The sequence below is a fragment of the Paramormyrops kingsleyae genome, chromosome 19, assembly GCF_048594095.1.
Source record: "Paramormyrops kingsleyae isolate MSU_618 chromosome 19, PKINGS_0.4, whole genome shotgun sequence".
Lineage (NCBI taxonomy): Eukaryota > Metazoa > Chordata > Actinopteri > Osteoglossiformes > Mormyridae > Paramormyrops > Paramormyrops kingsleyae.
This window is the reverse complement of record NC_132815.1, coordinates 24,660,983-24,682,854: the sequence shown is the minus strand read 5'-3', so window position 1 is coordinate 24,682,854 and position 21,872 is coordinate 24,660,983. Positions and strand designations below refer to the sequence as shown.

General features: G+C 43.4%; 1 protein-coding gene and 1 non-coding gene across 2 annotated transcripts; one reads left to right on the top strand and one right to left on the bottom strand.

Moving 5' to 3' along the window:
- Positions 1–7,151: 7,151 nt before the first annotated feature.
- LOC111850671 (kelch repeat and BTB domain-containing protein 11-like) lies at positions 7,152–10,849 on the bottom strand. The gene is made up of 2 exons (XM_072702874.1): positions 8,925–10,849; positions 7,152–8,879 (listed from the first exon to the last, which is right to left on the bottom strand). Exon 1 carries the CDS (start codon positions 10,461–10,463, stop codon positions 9,342–9,344), a length of 1,122 nt encoding a protein of 373 aa, XP_072558975.1. The 5' UTR covers positions 10,464–10,849; the 3' UTR covers positions 7,152–8,879; positions 8,925–9,341.
- Positions 10,850–12,108: 1,259 nt separating this feature from the next.
- Positions 12,109–12,270, top strand: LOC111850702 (U1 spliceosomal RNA). Its single transcript, XR_002839862.1, has one exon. It is a non-coding gene; the product is annotated as a U1 spliceosomal RNA (small nuclear RNA).
- Positions 12,271–21,872: the final 9,602 nt, after the last annotated feature.

Here is a 21,872-nt window from a genome sequence, read left to right as displayed (position 1 = left end):
TAATAATCTCTCTCAGTTTCCAGTAGGTGGCAGTATAGCACCAAAATAACTGTTCTTGAATAACTACTTTGCTATTCACATCTCTGCCCCATCCAAGGACACAAATAACAACAGACAATGAGCAATTTAGAGATACAAGTCTGCACCCACAACCACATGGCAAACATGCAAACTCCACACAAACTTGAAAGCGTGCAAACCACTGAACCACCATGCAGACGCAAGGCTGGTTTCGAAAGGTGCTGTGTTGCTTTAAGAAATAAGAAAAAATCCTCTGACGTACAGAACTTGAATTCTTTACGGGTCTACACGCTACACAGCCGGTCTGTACCAGGCTCCACGTGTGTGGAGTTTGCATGTTCTCCCTACGTGATTATGGGGAATGTTGTGTGCTCATGCCCTGCAATGGGTTGGCAACCCTAAACCTAACCCTAAACCTAACCCTAAGCCCCCAGTTTAGGGTTCAGTTCCAGTGTTCATTTTATTTGTTAATTGAGATATTAACGATCAACTTTCTCAATTGCTCATTCTTTATTGTTATGTACTTATTTTTCGAATTACCATTTTCTTACAGTGACATTTTTTACACCCATGTGAACTATATAAGAGCGTGTATGTACACCCTACCATGGGCTGGCATCCTGTCCGGCTGCTCGCCAGCCTTGTGTTCTGTCCTTCCTGGGATGGGCTCCAGGATTCAGGATCCCCGGGACCCTGTCCTGGTTAAGTGGCTGGAGGATGGACAGATGGTTAAGTTAAGCTATTCTGTCTTTGAAAATTGTTATGTTATGATTGTGCCACTGTGTGGACATTATAGGAATTACGTCTGAAATGTACAGTTCAGCCACACGTGGCTTTTCAAAATGAGCAAGTGGTCAGACAAGCCCACTACGGCCTAATGCATCATTTCAGTGTTTCGTAGTAAAGCTTCTGTTGTGGGACAAAATGTCTCAGTGCTAAGCGTTGTGAACTTGACTTTGATAATATAGACAGCCAGAGCCATCTAGGAGACCTCGCTCAGTAGAAGAACTTGCTAATGAAGAACTTGATAATGATAGGATGCAGCTTCATTTAATCTGAATATGTTATTTTTGGTAAATATTAGGGCTATTGCGGTACACATGTTCGTCGTGTGCAGTTTGGCACATAGCTTTGGTACAGAGATACAAAACATAATGTTTCTCTTGTCCTGTTTTATCTTTTCCCGGTTTGATTTTAAGACAGAAAAAAAAAAAAACCTCTTTTTGTTTTTCTGATTCAGTTTTGAAGAGAAAAAAATCAAAGAATGAACGGTATAGGCCTGCGATTTTTAACTAATTCATCGTAGATACATCGTCACCACGTTTCATTAATTCGTTCCTTCGTTTTAGTTAAATCTTGGCCAAGTTTTATTAATTTGTTCCCACGATAGGTATGTTAAAATGTGGCCACAATATAATTTTTATTGTTATGTCATTAGCAGAGCTCTGTACTGTTATGATATTATAGTTTTTCAAAAAATGATTATTTGTATAATGTGCAGATAAGCAACTCTGGTTTTAGTATTCAGACACGTCGACAGACTCATTGCCTTTGGATTGCAACTCTTGTTACTGTTTCGATATTGTGTTTGTGTCTGCTGTCCATCCATCCATTATCCTCTGATTATCCGAGGTCGGGTCGCGGGGGCAGCAGTCTCAACAGGGAAACCCAGACTTCTCTCTCCCCGGCCACTTCATCCAGCTCCACCGGGGGAATCCCGAGGCGTTCCCGGGCCAGCCAAGAGACATAGTCCCCGGGGCCTCCTCCCAGTGGGACATGCCCGGAACACTTCACTAGGGAGGCGTCCAGGAGGCATCCTGACCAGATGCCCGAGCCACCTCATCTGGCTCCTCTCAATGCAGAGGAGCAGCGACTCTACTCTGAGTCCCTCCCGAATGACCAAGCTCCTCACCCTATCTCTAAGGGAGAGCCCAGCCACCCTGTGGTGGAAACTCATTTCGGCCGCTTGTACTCGCTCAGCTCTTTCTTCACCATGACAGACCGATGCAGCGCCTGCATCACTGCTGACGCTGCTCCGACACGCCTGTCGATCTCCCGTTCCATCCTTCCCTCACTTGTGAACAAGACCCCGAGATACTTAAACTCCTCCACTTGGGGGAGGACCCCATCCCCGACCCGGAGAGAGCATTCCACCCTTTTCCCACTGAGACCATGGTCTCGGATTTGGAGGTGCTGATTTTCATCCCAGCCGCTTCACACTTGGCTGCAAACTACTCTAATGAGGGCCAAAGGTCACGGTCCGATGAAGCCAACAGAACCACATCATCTGCAAAAAGCAGAGACCTAATCCTGAGGTCATCAAACTGGACACCCTGAACGCCCTGGCTGCGCCTAGAAATTCTGTCCATAAAAGCTATGAACAGAATCGGTGACAAAGGGCAGCCCAGGCGGAGTCCAACCCTCACTGGAAACGAGTGCTTATTGCCGCTCATGCGGACCAAGCTCTGACAACGGTCATATAAGGACTGAACAGCCCTTATAAGGAAGCCCGGCACCCCATACTCCCGGAGCACCCTCCACAGGACTCCCCGAGGGACAGTCGAATGCCTTCTCCAAATCCACAAAGCACATGTAGACTGGTTGGGCAAACTCCCACAGACCCTCCAAGACCCGCTGAGAATATAGAGCTGGTCCACTGTTCTACGGCCAGGGCAAAAACCACACTGCTCCTCATGAATCCGAGGTTTGACAATCCAACGGACCCTCCTCTCCAGCACCCCCGAATAGACCTTACCAGGGAGGCTGAGGAATGTGATCCCCCTATAGTTGGAGCACACCCTCTGGTCCCCCTTCTTAATGAGGGGGACCACCACCCCGGTCTGCCAGTCCAGAGGCACCCCCCCCGATGTCCACGCGATGCTGCAGATACGTGTCAACCAAGACAGCCCTGCAACATCCAGAGCCTTGAGGAACTCCGGGCGGATCTCATCCCCCCCCAGGGCCCGGCCACCGAGGAGCTTTTTAACCACCTCAGTGACCTCCGCCCCAGAGATAGGGGAGTCCACCCCCAAGTCCCCAGACTCTGCTTCCTCATTGAAAGGCGTGTCGGTCTGATTGAGGAGGTCTTCAAAGTATTCCTTCCACCACAACGTCCTGAGCTGAGGTCAGCAGTGCCCCATCCCCACCATAAACAGTGTTGATCTTGCACCGCTTTCCTGCCCTGAGCTGCCGGATGGTGGACCAGAATCTCCTCAAAGCCATTCGGAAGTCGTTTTCCATGGCCTCGCCAAACTCCTCCCACACCCGAGTTTTTGCCTCAGAGACCGCCGAAGCCACATTCCGCTTGACCCGCCAGTACCTGTCAGCTGCCTCTGGAGTCCCACAGGCCAAAAAGGCCCAATAGGACTCCTTCTTCAGCTTGACAGCATCCCTCACCACCGGTGTCCACCAGCAGGTTCGGGGATTGCCGCCGCGATGGCACCGACCACCTTATGGCCACAGCTCCGGTCAGCCATCTCCACAATGGAGGTGCGGAACATGGCCCATTCGGACTCAGTGTCCCCCACCTCCCCCGGGACATGGGAGAGGTTCTGCCAGAGGTAGGAGTTGAAACTCCTCCTGACAGGGGATTCCGCCAGACATTCCCAGCAGACCCTCACTATACGCTTGGGCCTGCCAGGCCTGGCCGGCTTCCTCCCCCACCAGTGGAGCCAACCCTCCACCAGGTAGTGATCAGTTGACAGCTCCGCTCCTCTCTTCACCCGAGTGTCCAAGACATGCGGCCGCAATTCCGATGACACGACCACAAAGTCGATCATTGAACTTTGGCCTAGGGCAGGGTTATTCAACTCACGGTCCTCGAGGTCCGAGCACTGCTGGTTTTCCAACCTTCCTTTACCTGTCAGTCAAGTGTGAAGCCTTTGACCAATCAGAATCAGTAATTATTGAACAACTAACTGGGAGAACTTAAAACATGGCCTGAGTTTGGAATCGAGGTCCAGAGTTGAAGAACCCTGGCCAAGGGTGTCCTGGTGCCAAGTGCACATATGGACACCCTTATGCCTGAACATGGTGTTCATTATGGACAATCCATGATGAGCACAGAAGTCCAATAACAAAACACCACTCGGGTTCAGATCAGGGGGGCCCCGTTCCTCCTAATCACGCCACTCCAGGTCTCACTGTCATTGCCCACATGGCAATGTCTGCTGTTTTAATGATAAATAATTTCCAAAGAAATTGTGTTTTCCCTGATGTACTGAAACTGCACCCAACTGTGAACCCAAACCAAGGTTCAAAACAGACCGAGTTTTGGGTACTGTTACACCCCCACTAAATATGCACTGGAAATACACTTACCGGTAATCTAAATCCTATCTTAGACCCGTAGTAATGACTTAGACTATCGCAACCTGCATGCTCCCCCTACCGCTTGTCCAGACTGGTCACACTGTAGACTAAGAGTGATCGGTGAGTTATTCTGTAGTATAACTGTATCTATATTACAGTGACCATGTAGTAGCATGCACAGTGATTTAACCCCAAGCCCTGCCCTCCGCAGAGATTATCCTGTAGGCTGCATCTTCCAAAAGGCCTTCTCTTCTGTCTATCATCGGGCGCAGTGTTGTGGTTCATGTCCACCTTAGGGAGTCCAACAGCTATCGAGTCGGAGTCAAGACCGAGTACCAGCAGGGGGCGTCCTTCCCCCGTGCTGGGCAGCCAAGTAATTATTTCCATAATTAAATTTTAGACCATGAAAATAAATTTTAAAAACTATAATTTGAAGACACCTCAAAATTTTACTTTTTAAATGAGCACCAACTAAGAAATATTTTCAGCCAATAAATGAATGATTTGTCAAACACAGATGTAATAAACTCCCCTCCACTGTATCCTGCACTAATTATTCATTTCATTGTAACATGACTGCATACTGCTGCTGAACACATTTTGGTTCTGGAACAGCAGAAAGCTTTTTTTTTCACTTGCCAAACATTTTATTAAACGTTTTGTCATTTTCTTAAAAGTATCCATAATCTACACAACATTTAGTTGCAGATCGACATGTATCACAGCATGTATGATATCAGTGATGACTAGGACTCGTCACATTACATTGACACATTGCTTCTGCGAAACGCAAGTGCTGTGAGAATTTTATGGCTTAAATGTGCACAATCGAGGTTACGTCTCCAATGTCTGAATAATTACTGGTTTGATTCCCACTCCCACTGATCAGCCACACTATCATTAGAGCCCTGAGTAAGACCTTCAAACATAACTACTCCAGGGGGCTGGACACTGACTGCCCCTCTGATATGATCCCAAACTTCACTTTCACTTGTGGTTCTGTGGAGTCCAAGGTGGTCAATCTGAGAAAGAGACTTTCTGGCATAAGAAACTTGAGAGACATGGTGAGAATGTAACAGTCAGTGGGTGAGCTAATACCAGCAATGGGAAGGCTGTATGCAACCTGCAAAAATACTTTATGGATTCCGATGGATTCTGGAAGGTTTTCCGAGTTACAAATTTTTTGAGTCTGAATCAAGACCAGGTAAAATTCACTTGAGTGCGTAACATTTCCAAATTAATTTATACATTGAATAGCGACTGGACCCAAATCCAAATCCAGACTTGAGTACCACAACTCTGATACCGTTATGGATCCGGGTGGGTTTGGAGCGAGGACGAGGCATAGTGCAGGTCGGAACAGAAATGGACGACCCACTGGCAGCTCACGGGACAAATGGGGATTTATTAAACAAAACAGAAAACACTAAGAACGCTACAAAAGGACCACAAGGGGTCAAAAACAAAAGGGAATAAACAAAGACTAAATTTACAAAAGGGTAAAGACAGGCAGGCTACAAACAGAATATTCAAAACTTTACTGACAATACAACTATCACAAAAAATGAAACACTATAGGGACTAAAACTCAGGCAGGAACTTAAATACAAAAACTGAACAGGGTAATGACAAGCAGGAGTGAAATAGACAATTAACCAATAGGGGAAGGTGCAGGACAACGAGCAATCAGGAAAAACACACAAGGGCAGGAACAGGAACAGGCAACAGGTGAAACTAATTAACTCAGGGAACTGAACTAACCAAGGAAACAGGGAAACAGAAACTAACACTGAGGAATAACAGACAGGTAGAAACGCAAGCATGGGAACAAAGAATTTAACCAAAACTAAATACAAATCAGAAGACACAGGAACTGGAAAAACTCAAACAATGAAACACTAGGGAATAAAATACAAAAACAGAGGAGGTGGGATTTGAACACGTGAGAAAAGGTATTGGCAAGTAGCCACATGATCAGCACGTTACAGGAACAGGAAACAGGGGAAACACAAAGACTGACAGGAGGGACAGGATGGCCAGCAATGTCTGCTGGCCAAATAGGGAAGGGACACAAAAGATAGAGACAACAGGAGCTGACCCTGACAGATACTATAGTGGATAACATAGCTGCTACCCAAACAGTGGACCTGGGTTTGATTTCTGGCCATCCATCTTATAAATGACCTGAGTTTGTATTCTAGTCTGTCCTCATTCTGCATGCAAGTTTCCAAATGATTTGATTGATGTGCAGCTCAGGATAGACCTCTATCCCAGTTGTGGGTTTGAATCTCATGTCTGACAGAATTCATAGCACTATTGGACCCTTAAGTCAGATTCAGACTTCTGTGTTAAGCCTATGCAGATCTCACACCGTGATCCCATTGCGAGCATTTATACTTCTGCGTGGCCTGCATCACTGTGACACGTACTTACATTCCTAGGCATGTGCACATCAGGCTACGCCGGGGGCCATGGCGGGGGGGTACGCGGCTGTGCTGTACTTACTACACACAGGTATAAGTCAGCCTTTAATTCTAGCTGCTCCAGGGCTGCTGGTGGCCCATTGACCGCAACCTCTCCTCATTTGTAAGTCGTGTGGACAATACACACAGGGCGCGGTACAAAGCCCCCCACTGCAGAGGTGTGAGGTAACAGTGCAACCCACAGAGCAACCGCATCTCCCCCCTGCACAACGTCCTCTTGGTAATTCTGTGGCATCCGCTGTAAAATTAATTCTTCAGGAATTAAACTGAGATATTCTTTAATGTGTCTAGTTTCAACCATCATCGCCATACAAATAAAGTACAATCACTCTAACATAGCCTCAGCCAAAATTATACATTTTTATTTCAATCATACAAGTGCTACAGAACTTAATGACAGAAGCCAAAATATTAAGTTTTCACTCATTATAGTATTTTGCTAGTTTTCTTAACCCAAAGATACATATTAAAGAGGAAGCAGCAGCGAGCAGGACGTGTGTGACTCCTGTTGATTGTGTTACACTCTGACAGCTAAGCTAACAGCTCAGCCACAGGTGAATACTGAGTCCAGACTCCATTCGCAAAGCGGTGTCACTGACAAACCATGTAAACGGGCTCTTTCAGACTCCCCTCGATTCATTAGTGAATGCAGGTTGCAATGCAGCATTTAACTGACAGCTTTGATGACAAAGGTACTGGCAAATCACAGACTTGAGTAACCATATAGAAAGGCCTCTAGAAAACAAGGAAAATGGCATTGCACAGATGTGTATATCACTGGGGTAAGTTTTCTGCCTGTTTTCCAGGTGACATCACCACAGAATGCCTTGGAATTAATAATGTTTAATGCTGTTAAAAATAAAAGTAAGTGAACACAGACAGACTGCAAGTGTCAATGAAGTCAAACAGCTCTGTAAAGGGATTGGAGAGGAACACTGTGCTGAAATGTGTTTTTCTGACTGTTTGACTAAATGAACTTTCGCAAAACAACACAGAGTGAAGACAGGCACTGGAATGTATTTTGCAAGTTGGCCAAAGATGAGTACGCATTGGGAAATTAACTTGGTTTAACTACCACTCTTGAAGATGATGCAAAAAAGCAACAGATGAAACTCTAAAATGGCCATCTTTGGGCGTCAGTGGCGTGGATGAACGTTCAAAAAAGAGCGGGGGTGTATGGATGACAATGATGGCGACACGCAGCGCAGCAGTGTGGTGAAATGCATGCAAATCATGTCCCAACCCCCATGACATTTGTAAAGGTGGTCCCACAGTAACAGTCATCAGTTGCATCAGTGAATTTCAGCAACTGTCCTCAAGGTATTACTCAAGATATTGCATAATCTCTTGTTTTTAAGATATGGCTTAAAAACAAAGAAACGGTGTGCAGAGAATCTAGCATAACGGCTGGACTGGCACCCTTTCAAACGAAGGGCATTGCGTGAGTCAGCATCTCTGAGAACCTCAGCTGCACAGTGTCGAGCTCCAGAGTGACATTTTCCTTTGGTCACAGTTTTCAAACAGTCTCTGAACAGCATTGTGAGGCATTGTGAGGTGTCCTACTGAAAAACATGCCACATACCTCCTCAGCTGATTCTCTGCTTTTTTTTCCGTCGTTTTAATGAAAAGCACACAATGCTATTTGTCTACATTCAACATTAACATTCCTTTGCTGAGAGGAACCATGGTCCTGGTCACCGAGATGCACAAAATATTCTGCGGTTTTTCTTAAATTGTGCAAAATGCATCACTTCCTCTTCCCATCTTTAGTCACAAGGCATTAAATGTTACATCACTTAAGATTACAATACAGAAAGTACAAACAAGAAGACATTTAAAACAATTTTTTTGTTTTGCTGCAGTTATAGTAAAAAATAAGGCTTTGTTCTGTATTACAGCTTATTTTCAGGAGCGGTTACTAAATCATTAAAATGGGTGTTTCAGAGATGCTGACATACAGGGAGACCAGCTTTTCTTAACGTGTACTGCCATGATGTGTACTGCCTTAATGTGTACTGCCATGATGTGTACTGCCTTAATGTGTACTGCCATGATGTGTACTGCCTTAATGTGTACTGCCATGATGTGTACTGCCTTAATGTGTACTGCCATGATGTGTACTGCCTTGCACAGACACGTTTTCTACGTTGCAGCACAGCACATTTAACGCTCTGGTATGAACACTCCGCAAACTTTTCTTGTCACAGTATTTAAAGACATTTCCAAAATGGCATAAAGATCAACAAGAAAATGCTAAATAACAGCTGTTGTGGGACTGCTCACAATTTGTACCTGACCCGGAGGAAAAAAATACTTATATAGGCTTAGAGGCATATACGTGTTTATATTTTTCTTTCCAGCATGCAAAGGAAGACATTGCCTGTTTCGTCAACTGCAATAAAGCACTTCAAACTTAATACTGTATACAGATAATGCACTTAACATTACTTGGGTTCATTTAATCAGCTTGTGTCTCTGCGCTTGCGTCTTCATGCTAACCCAGATAACTGTGCGAATCCCTTTGCTTCACTTTTCGGGCAAGATTAGGACAAACGGCAGGAGGACGCCCTTGGTCCCTGGCGGGGCTTTCAGGGGATCTTGTCCGAATCGGGTGTTGTCCTCCTCCAGCAGACACTGCAGGGTTTGGGAGCGGTTCACGCAGTAGACGCAGTTACCGATGAGAGCGCATCGGAAAGGCAGCGGCTCGCTCTCCCGCAGGGTGGCGCCTTCGTGCCACATTTTGACCACTGTGTTGTACCTGAACACGCTAATGCCGCGATCGCGGTTAATGTCAAACCTGTAAATGTAATTCTTAAACGCCACCATGTCCGTCGATTTCTTCCTGCTATTATTATAGGCGCATTCCTGCCACTCATCCCTCTTGGGGTCGTATTTCAGCAGCCGGTAAAAGAGAGAGCCCCCTGACACGTATATCTCTCCGTTGCATGTGGTCGCTTCGTGAGCCACGGCAAACGCCCCTTTTGGTAAAGGAGCCACCGGAGCCCATCTGTCCGTACGAGGGTCGTATTTCTCCACGCTGAACAGACACTCCCCGCCTATCGCGTACATGGATCCGTCCATGGACACTAGTTTGAGCTGCGATCGCGGCTGGTTGAGTGGTCTTATTTCGCTCCATCTATCCGTGGATGGATTATAGCAGAAAACCTTATCGGACTGCTTACCTTTGTCGCTTATTATACCACCTGCCACGAATAAATAATTGTACAGGGTGCAAATGCCGCAGCCTTTCGTGTTGATCTGGTCCGGCATCCGAGTGAGTGATTTCCAGTCTTTGGTAGCCTCGTTGTAATAATGTATCATACGATTTTCTTCGCAGGGCACTATGGACAACGGACTCTGAGGACGACTGCTGTCCCGGCTTGGAGGTCTACTTCCAACCCGCTCGTAAGCGTCGTTTATTTCGGCCACCATTAAAGTCGTGTGCCCTTCCAATCTTTTTTTCAGGATCAGATCCCGTTCGTGTCCAGTCAGGCGTCCGTAAACATTTGGATCTCTTAATATTTCCAAGAAATTGTCACTCATGAATTTATATGCCGCCTCCTGCAATTCATTCAGCCTTTGCTTTTTGGCTTTGGTCAAAATTACATAGCAGTTCCCTGTCGTGATCTGATCCGTTCTGGCATCCATTGCTGTTCGAACCGCACACGGAAACTGAAGGGTTTTTAGTTTCGCTAATGACCTCTACAGCAGAACCCCTACTCACGAAACTCAGATGTTACCGTCTCGTAGCTCATCTCTTTCACCTCTGCAGCGTCATCAGGGTCCCGGGCTTTGAAGGATCTATTCCCCTATAACAAAACTGCTTAAACCTCCTTAAACCTCTTAAATCTCCTCAGCAGAAATTCAAATCCGCCTTCCCTGTTAAGTTCCATGCATTTATAACACTGCTTCCAATTCCAGTAGTCCATGAGTCTTTGGAAGCCAGTACTAACAACTCATTTCTCCTCTCTATTCACATCTGTAATGCGCACTGACCAAATGCCCGACCCCATATGTCACTTGCCCTCCCGCTGACTTATTGTAAGCCACTGGTCCCCTCCTCTTTCCCCGCGCCATTGGCATCGTCAGTCCCACACTGACTCGGCATTATTATACGGTGATTCTACGAGGAGGTGGCACATTCCAGGAAGTGGGACTTAAACTGCAGGACACGTTTCCCTCAGAGCCGCGGCTCTCCACTGGCCACCATTGTATGAAGGCTTTTGATCTTTGGCCACCTCAGGCGTACATGCGGGGGCTACAGCTTTCGTGGTAAATATTTGTTGGATCGAGGTCGTAAGATTCCCGTAAATCCAAGCTTTCTTTTTTCTTTCTTTTTTTCTAGTTTATTGGAAGTGATGATTTTCTGCAAACTTCAGTTGTGGCTTTGCCCGTTCTGTCCAGACTGCCCCACGCCAGCATTATTATTATTATTATTATTATTAGTAGTAGTAGTAGTAGTAGTAGTAGTTGTCCAATAATAGTTGTTATTATCATCGTTATAGGACGAAGAGGAAGACATATTAATAACATTAATAATAATCATTTCTTGAAGGGAAACAGTATTCAAGAAAGTCGGAAACCACTCATCGATAATTGTGATACCATGCAACTTTTTACATTCCTTGTTTTTTTTCTTTTGGGCAGAGGGTTCCCCTGTAGGAAGGGATATAGTACGTTTTCGCGCTGGGCGATTAATGATATCAGAGAGGTCTAGTCCAGATGTTCACCTGAACATTTTGTGGAAGTAGTTTAAAACCACTTAGGCCTGTTTTTTTTCTCGGCGTAGTCCAGAACCTTTCCTGACATTAACCGTTAGGTATGAAAAATAAATGTAAGAAAATAAATCGCATTTTAGAAGTGCGAAAACAGCGACTGCAAGTGATATAGAGTACTGATGGGGGCGCTCTTATTCAGTCCAAAATAATCACATCATGATTAACACAGTCATGTTCTTCTTAATAACATCTTCGATTTATTTGAAAACACCGTTTCCTCCCTCTGCTTATCCATCACAGCTTTGCGGGGATAATTTGTATAGTATTTATTTTCATATTTTATATCTTTATGTTTCGTACCTTACTCTGCGTATTAAGACTAATAATTTGGCTCCGAAAATGCTAACACCTTATATCACGTAGCCTACATACCCGCTAAAATCCTACAACTGGCCTATAACTGAAACATAGATAGATAATACATAAATAAAGCAAAATAAATGCATGAAGAAATGGATTAACAACATACAATAACAGTAATAATAATAATAACCAATGACTGATAACAAATAATGATACTTACCAAGCAGGGGAAATATTAATATCGCTATGGTGGTTCAACCAGACTGAGGATCAGCCATTGCACCGTGGCTGTGCTGAACCCTGCACATTCCACAAATATGGGAATCTCGACTGCATAATTTCTGCTAGTGGGGATTACATTTGCACTTTCCTCTGGGGGGCAGCATGTAGCTCATTGAGCTAAACCTCTGTGCCTGTGATCAGCATATCTACAGGTTCTTCAGCAAGACGCTTAACCCCTGGCTCCCTGCAATGGGTCTATGTCCTTTAACAGCCAGCTTGCTCCCACTTACAGAGAGCAACAAGGGGGGGTAAAGAGAATTTTCTCACAGGGATCAATAAAGTATCGATTATTATTATTAGCAGGGCAGTACAGTGGCCTCATGTCTCTGGGGTGGGTTGTCAACCCTGGCTCTATGTTTAGATTTGCATGGTTTCCTGTGAGATCCTCAGGGTCCCACCCACCACCACAGAACATACTGTTAGGCATGGATTTATGTCTAAACTGCCCATGTGGCCTGTGATCATTGTAGGAAATTAATGGGGATAAAAGCAAAAGTACCCACAAAAATCTCTGAATACCCCTAAAAACTACGATGAAGGGACAAACATTGCCCCAAAGATTTTGAAGAAAAAAAAAGAAAAAAATCTTTGCAATATTTGTTTTATTTTGTTGAAGAGGTGAATTTGCATTTACAGGTGTAAAACACTGTTTTTCATTTTTCCAGAAATTTTTAATAAACCTTCAACAGTTTCTAAAGGACGTCTAAAAAAACTAGACTAAACTAGTTAATTTGAAAGACAGTGATGAAATTTTCACTTTATCTATAAACTAATGCATTATACATTTTTACAAAGTCTAGAGCTAAACAAAAGCCTAAACAGTTAGAACTGTCTCCTGAATTCTCTCAATACAGATGGCATTCTATACACATACAGATGGCATTCTGCACACGTCTCTTTGGAAATGCAATAGTTTGCTGTTTATTTACTCATGTTGGCACTAGGTGGTGATTACTGTATGTATTTAAATCTTGGCTCATTTCACATAAAAAACAGAAACTTTATGCATTAATTACTATTTTTAAAAAGTTCCCCCAAAATTTTTTAAATGTCCCCATTTTTTACATTTCCTACATGCCAGAGATAGACTGTCATTCCATCCAGGTCTTCCCTTGCCTTGTGCCCTGTGTTGCCTGTGACAGACCTGAGGCTAACTGCAGCTTTATGCTAAATAAATGTAGGAAAGGAGGATAATAGCAACAATAACAACAATAATAATAGTTTCAAATGGTGTTATCTCTATTTCTTGCCCTGTACACAAAAGTATGGCCTAATCATTAAACCATGCAAAATTTTTCAGATTTCTCTGTGATAAATCCTCCACATCGTCAAGAATTTGTGATCAGTAAAGCTTCTCTTCTATTAAAAACTGGCCTAACTTTGGTGCTGCCTTTGGTGCAGCATCTTGGTTTTTAAATTACACAAATAAACTAATCTTTCTACAATCAGTGCATACATGTGTTAAATCAGACACTCTGGAATTGCCTTCTGATGTAAACAAAATTTGTGTGGGTACCACAAAAAAAAAACAGTCCAGTACAATAATTTTATCCCTAGCTAATGACACAGAGTAATTCTTAAATTTTAGAAATTTCTTCCAAACCACTCATACTCAAGGAACTTGGTCAGTCTATTAGCCTTGAGCCTGGTTGGTTACTTTTTCATGATACTAACTTCAGGAAGATTGTTGTTGTGATTTTACCCTTTCAGAGATAATGTATATTGCTACAATCTGCCACTTGTCAAGTTTCTTTCATGCTGCACTGTTAAGCTCTTTAGATGAATTATTTTGTGAGGTTGTTCCTTGTGCCCCTGTCAGTAGCCATGTTTTTACTTTTCCATTATTCCTGCCTCTTGCTGAAATGGCAGTTTTTCTTTTATGTTTCCAGAAATCTCTCTGCTGTTCATCCTTCCCCCCCTTCATGCCCATGTCACACTGTCCCGTCTTCCAAATGCACCGGATTTCCTGCATTGTTAAAATGAATTGAAGTGAACTGAATCTGAATCGAGTCTGGAATCTGGAGTCTGGAATCTGGAGTCTGGGCAAACCAGTGAAGGGAATCTTCATGCAGAAAGGGGACTGTCTACCACACAGGCCGTGTTTTACCATATTGTAGGAACAGAGGAACAGAATCCAGTGCTCTACATTCATCATTGGTGTCTCAGATATTATGATATTGTTTTTTAGTATAATTTAATATTTATGTTTATATATAATGTATTTTATAAAAAGTTTTGTCATATATAAAAATTAGTATAAAAACATGAAAGTTTCACAAATCAGTCATTGTTCTGTGTCCAGACATTACCTGTGACCCTACATATTGTGCACTCTTCAGTGTGACTCATGAAATCCATTTATACCAGCACACGCAGAAGTTCATACCTTACTTATAAAGCCAAGTACCATACTTCCAGCTTTCCAAAATGGCCAAAAACAGTGCAAGTAACCTGTTTGGCCTCTGAGTCAGCCATTCTGTTGTGTGTGTGTGGGTATGGTTACCATGGCAACAGCACTTTCCACAGTTCCTGGTTTCCTTGGAAACCAGAGTAAGAACAAAATACAGAGGGATAGACACTGTAGGTCCTCATTCAAGAATCCATCTGACACTACGGCAGCTGACTTATTGTCTTCAGTGTGCCTGAATACTTGAAGCATGAACGTATGTTCTGTTTGCTTATACAAATGCACAACAACTTCACAAGTTGGCTGAACTGTCCTTAAGGGGATTTTCAAATCTGAAATCTATTGCAATCCATCACAATATGTCCTTACAATGGTGTTGTAAAAAAGGGCATATTAAATAAAGCAACTGCCATTATCCACCATGGATATCCTGAGGCACAGCCTTGAATATTTCATTGAAGGAGATACGTATGATTCCTGTTTTAAAAATGACTGTAGTCCCCCTTGGATCTAAAAAACCAAATCACAATGGTATTCATTTGCACTACAAAATGCCTGACAGGTACAAACATTACCATTTCAAAAATAGCGCCCACAAATCTCAAATTTTACTGAGGATTTATAACTTAATTATTATATTAAGTAACAGTTTTGAGCAAAGTGAACTAAATATGCTAATTGCACTGATTCATTCCTAAATGTGGGCTTATCTCTCACAGGAGAGAGAGATGATCAGAAATAGCTAGGCCTGTTGGGAGACATTATGCGTGTGACAGAAAAGGAGAATGAAGACACTCCTGTTTGACCTTCATATCCTGACAGGAGACGCTTTCCCCCTAATTAAAATGATGCACAGTATTACGGCATCTTGGCCCGCTGCACTCTCTCACCTCCAGATACAGTGGTACCTCGGTTCTTGAACTCACTAGAACTGGAATTTCTTGATAGTCAAATAAACCAGTTTGACCTAGAACTCGATCTGAATATCAGAAGTTGAACCGTGAACGCTGACCTAATATAAATTGTACGCACCAGGAAATGAGTCATACTACAATGCAATTCTTACTTGAATGCCTTCTTCACAGACTGGACGATTAACCAAATAGAGCAGCGCAACATTACAGTAACTAACAATAAATAAACCACTAACTTACGTGTACTATTAGAGCATTTATGTCATTTATTTAAACTTTATTTTACCAGGTAAATTAACTGAAAACCAGTTCTCACTGCTTTACGTGATATTCGGGAGAAACAGCAGATTACACATTGGAACTGCCTGGGATACAAACGTCATGCGTGTAACTAAACTCTTCAGCCAATAAGGGCAAAGGTGTATCGTCACGGAGGCGGTTGTGCAGCCGGGTGAGAGGTCGCAATGCATCTAACCGTAATGCATTGCGTCAGGATCAGAATGCGTTGCTTTAAGCCAGCGCTGTAAGCAAGTCGAACGCACCCAATGACCGGACTGGGGAAACAAACTGAAACACGGACTTATGGTGAGTTCGATTATTTCTCTCCAAGTCGGAACTTGGATGAAAACGTCACGAAACACGTCTCTTTTATGACGTTGAAGTCGGACAAGATTTTGTTGTCCGAGTTGCCCCTGTGACGTAATTTCAACATGGCGACTTGGTTTGTTTGTAGTTCATTTACCGTTCGAAAAAAGAATACCGCTATGAATGTACTACAATATTTTCTAAAGCTTTTAATGTGGTTTGACTAGTTCGTGTTTCTTGTTTGTCTCTCGGAAAAATCTCAATTTCTCCATTTTCTCCATTTGGGAAACTCCAAATCTGCTAAAATATAAAGCAACAACACACAGCAACGTGTTCATGGAGGCAGCCATGTTTGTTCCGAGATGTGGGTAGCTCGAACGGGAGATTGTCGGACGTGATGTCACTCAACTCGGAATTTCCGAGTTCCGAGAGAAAAACGAATGCACCATCAATACAGAGGACTAATGACAACAACCAGAAACAGCTGATCACATGGGGATCCCACACGGGGTTAAGGAGGGGGTGTGGCACACGGAAAGAGCGGACGATAGGGGCAGGACAGGGGTAATGTTGGGATAAGATCTTTATCGTTTGGAAGCCATTAAGAAAAAAATGCTCTTCTTGTTTTATCCTGTTCATTTTGTGTTTAAATGCTAAAAAAAAAAAACATATTTAGGTGTAATTTTGGGGGGCCGGGAACCAATTAATTGGTCTTCCATTATTTCTTATGGGAAAAATTCGATCATAACTCGAACTTTTTAGGTTTCGATCCGGAATCCAGACCGGATGAAGTTCGACAACCGAGGTACCACTGTATATCCATTTCCATACCTATCCATCTATTATCCTCCTGTCCTAATTGCTTTTGCCATTTGAATGCTGGTATTGTTATGAATATGCCGGAATGAACATCAGATCAGACAATTCAGTGACAAACAACAGCCCTATGAGCAGAACTAGGTTTTATTTCTGACATCTGTCGTCCTTGTGCTAGTTGAAGGGAGGCATTTACTCTACGGATTTAATGCCAGTTCGCTTTTGCTCCACACTCACATAAATATGCTGTCTCTCTTAGAGTATTGTTAAGTTGTCTGTGTAGCTGAAGGCTAGAATTTTGCTTCAGTTCAGTGTCGATCGGTATCTTTCAGCTTTACTGTCGCCCTAATTTAAAAGTCAGTCTTTCCCATTTTATTTCTGTCTCTCTTGTGTCATGTCTGTATCTCTCTCCCTCTGTGTCACTCACTGCAATCAAATGACATATTTTCTTTTTTATTGTTAATCAGGAAAAGGGCAGGGAATCAAACAAAAGTATTAGCACAAAAATCAAGATAAATCTCTCAAAGGAATGGCCTAATGCCATACGGATTAGATCACTGAAACAGCCATGCAACATTAGGCTGGAGCTGATTTCATTTGGATCTCTTCCTCATATTATTTTCTGGATGGAGTTACTGAGGCCTGAACTCAGGTCTCTGGTGGAGGTTTCCCTGTAGGGGAAGCCCCAATGGCAAACACACAGACATCCAGGCAGGTCGGCCACCTGGACCTTACAGCCTAACAGTAAGAGGCTGTGCACAGGTCACATTGACAGGAATCGCCCTTACTGTGTGTCACATGCACACATGGCATTTTCTATCCTGTTCTGTGTTGCTTTATCTTAGCTCACATAAAAAAGAGATCAGTGCTCCCAGGATTCTGCTGGATAGAAACAGAACTGCAAGCTCTGATCACCAGGATATTTCACGCCTAAGGCCATCCTCAGCTCCACGTGTGAAATTCCATGCTTCACTTTCGATGCAAAAGTGGGGCATATCTGTTAAAAATGAAAAGCAGTTATAACAACATTATTAAAATGAAATTCACTCCGTACCCCCGGTTTTATTATTACTTTCAAAAGGAAGTAAGTTGAAAATTTTGAAAGTATAATGTGCACTGAATATAAATAATGGAAGAGTATAAATAGGACTCTCAGTGGTGCATTGTTACTCAACGTACTTGTGATGGGTTATTGTACCATTGTCATTAAAAAATAAATCTGTAAACAAATTTGATTGCTTGAGTACATGGAATTATCAGGAGAACATGTATCGCTGTACACCTGCCAGGAGATTAGTCCATCTGCAGGCTGTGTCCTCCCCTCTCTCTAGAGGGAAAGCCACACTTTCGTCTCTCTTGCCTGTGCCTGTGCCTGGTTTGGCTCTGTGGGTCAGGACTGAGCCTGTGATCTGAAGATTGCTGGTCCAAGTCTTGGTGTCGGCAGAGTGGTCCCACCATTGGACCCTTGAGCAAGGCCCTTAACCCCAGTTGCTCCAGGGGCTGTCTGATCCTGATTATCAGAAGTATGTTGCTTTGGGAAAAAAAATCTGTTGAAAAATTAAACATATTTCTCAATTTCTGCTAAATTATTTTCTAGCACGGCAGTTTAGCCAAGGGGTCATTGGGTCAAGAGTAATTTTAAGAAAACCAACAATTTAAATAGTCATTTCAGGTCCATTGCACCCAATTTCCACTTCAGCCAGCTTCCTGCCTCTGTGCCAAAGAGAGGAACATCTGCTCATTATCTGCTGACAAGATGGAATAAAGGTCAGACAGGACATAATGAAATGCCTTCCTGCAGCTCGCTATTATCATGTTACATGTAAGTTCTAGGAAGTTAACAACACAAGTATTTAATACATACAAATAAAGAAAGCAATGTATAAATAGTTTCAAGTTTTATGATGCTGCTGGGATTAGGTGTGTAAGCTATAGGAGTCCCCGTTCGGTAACTCATGTGTCAGCTATAGGAGTCCCCGTTTGGTAACTCGTGTCAGCTATAGGAGTCCCCGTTCGGTAACTCATGTGTCAGCTATAGGAGTCCCCGTTCGGTAACTCGTGTCAGCTATAGGAGTCCCCGTTCGGTAACTCATGTGTCAGCTATAGGAGTCCCCGTTCGGTAACTCATGTCAGCTATAGGAGTCCCCGTTCGGTAACTCGTGTCAGCTATAGGAGTCCCCGTTCGGTAACTCGTGTCAGCTATAGGAGTCCCCGTTCGGTAACTCATGTGTCAGCTATAGGAGTCCCCGTTCGGTAACTCATGTATCAGCTATAGGAGTCCCCGTTCGGTAACTCGTGTCAGCTATAGGAGTCCCCGTTCGGTAACTCATGTGTCAGCTATAGGAGTCCCCGTTCGGTAACTCATGTATCAGCTATAGGAGTCCCCGTTCGGTAACTCGTGTCAGCTATAGGAGTCCCCGTTCGGTAACTCGTGTCAGCTATAGGAGTCCCCGTTCGGTAACTCGTGTCAGCTATAGGAGTCCCCGTTCGGTAACTTATGTGTCAGCTATAGGAGTCCCCGTTCGGTAACTTATGTGTCAGCTATAGGAGTCCCCATTCGGTAAGTGCCGTATTAGCTACAGGAGTCCCCTTTGAATAATCCGCGTGTTAGCTATAGGAGTCCCCATTAGTTAACATACCACTTACCGAAAGTTACTGAGGATAGTTATGATGGAATATGTTTTGTGCTTGTTTTTGCCTCTATGGCATGAACATACTTTGATTTAGGAATAAGTGAAAGCAAAACCTTTTGTTCATCTGTACCTCAGTCAGTCTACTTTTTGTCTGTTTGATCACATTATTACATGGGTGATTTCCACTAAAAATGGTTTGTAATTGGATGCCAGTCTTTACATGAGAAACATGACATTAGACTCCACAGTATGTGTCTCCAGGATGCTGCAATTTGGTGTTAGAGTAGGAAAAAGTGTCCCGTGAGGAACAAGTGGGGCCATCTATAGCCACGGTACAGAAGGTCACGCAGAAGACGACATTATTGTTCAGCAACAATGTTTGTCATTGTATCTGACAAGTTGCTATGGATAAAGGTCAGTTTGAATATATAGAAACAGCTGTAGCTTGAACTTTGACTCATAGCACATGAGCGTCTCCATGGTATCTCAATGACATCACAGTAACTCTTTTTCATGGAAACTATAGCAAATTAGTTCTAAGGCTATTTTTGGAAGAGCAGCCTCATTACTCAGTCAAATCGTTTTTTGTTAAAAATACCACAGCACTATAAAATTATCCTTAAAATGATTCCTCCGTAGCAGTACATTTTGGATAGATTCCTTTTTTTTAGAGAAATGAGTGGAATTAGATAAGTAATTCTTAAACATAGACGGATGAATGCATGGTTGGATGGAAATATAGATGTATGTACAGTAGAAAAATAATACCAGTGATAAAAGTGTTTTGACAGTACCAACATGGTAAAGAGAGGAGAGTGATAAGCTCACTCTGCCATAGTGATCCTCTGCCAGAACCTTCTCTAGCTGTGTTCTCACACAAACTGACATATCACAGAGTAGAACCCACTGCTTGGACATGTGTTTATTTCTGTCATATCTCAGTGCATGAATCCTACAGCAAAGCAAGCTTTGGATGGACTAAAATCTCCATGGTGTTGCAGCTGAAGTCAGCTAACCTCAGACAGCTGGTGGACTCCTGCTGTTTGCAGTCATGTCTGGCATCAGTTAAGCAGTAACAGCATAATGCAAGAGAGATATGATATGTGCTGGAGAGGCAGCGATATCTGGAGGAGGTTCCCTGTTTGGTGCTCTGTGCCTCCAGGCTCTGCCCCACACTGTATTGGGTAAAGGAGTGTAGGGTGGATGGATGGATGGATGGATGGATGGATGGAAAATGAAAATCCATCCATAATCAATCCATCCATCTTCCAGCCACTTATCCTGGTTTAGCATCACACATATCTGTAGTGTTTAGTTTTCTTTGTATTTTATGTATTAATGAATGCTACAATAATAATAAACTGATTTGTCCTGGAGCTGCTCTTTTTAAAGTAAATCCCAAATGAACAAACTCTGTTTTTCTCCCCCTTTATGCAGTTTGGCTTCGCTTTACCACAAGAGGTGTTTCATAGTTTGTTTCTAGGAGATTTAATTTAGTATAACAATGCAGCCGACTGTCTTAAGACCACAGGGACTGAAAAGCACAGTGTCTGCTAGCTGGACGCCATCTTGGGAGCTCCCTAATGACTGTCATTCAGCAATAAATTCTTTTATTAAGCATGCAAAGTCAAAGTGGCAGATCTGTAATATTGTCAATGGAAGTGAAGATTAATTGTGCGCCTTGCTGCTGAGAGAACTTTGAAGTCTACAGGGGTGCGCCTGGTTTCCGTCAATGTCTCAATGAAATCATTCAGTCCCTTGGCTCCCTATTAAATGCAGGTTAGGCTGCAAGTACCTCTGCCTGTGGGCTTCTCTCTGCTAGAGCTTTGGCCTGATTGGTGAAATTTGTGATCCTGACGAGACAGGATAAAAATGGAATCACAGTCGCAGATGGTGACAGATGGAAAAGGGGTGGGGGGGGGGTGCAAGGGGGCTCTGGTACTCTTTTCATCATGGCCTTTCTGTCTGGGATGACATCCTGATTTACCATGGTTTTGCTATGTGACCTGCATACCCATTACAGCTCAGCCAATGGAGTCCGTGTGCCTGGGAGCCGCTGGGAGGAGAATGCTGTGAGACTCTGGCGACTCCTTCACGACCCCCCAGCTAAACAGAAAACAGAGTATTACAGGGACTTTGAGCATCTGCTAGGGCTAACTGCTCTGACCAGTCTGAAATATCAGGTCTGAGTATTCCAAGGCTGGATGTCCCCTCGAGACGCTCAAAGCAACCACTTGATATGCTCTGAGAACAGGACTTCTGAAACTGCAAAGACGATAATGAATTCAGCTGAAAGATCAAAATCCACCTGATAAGTGTCTCAATCTCCCTAAAAGTAT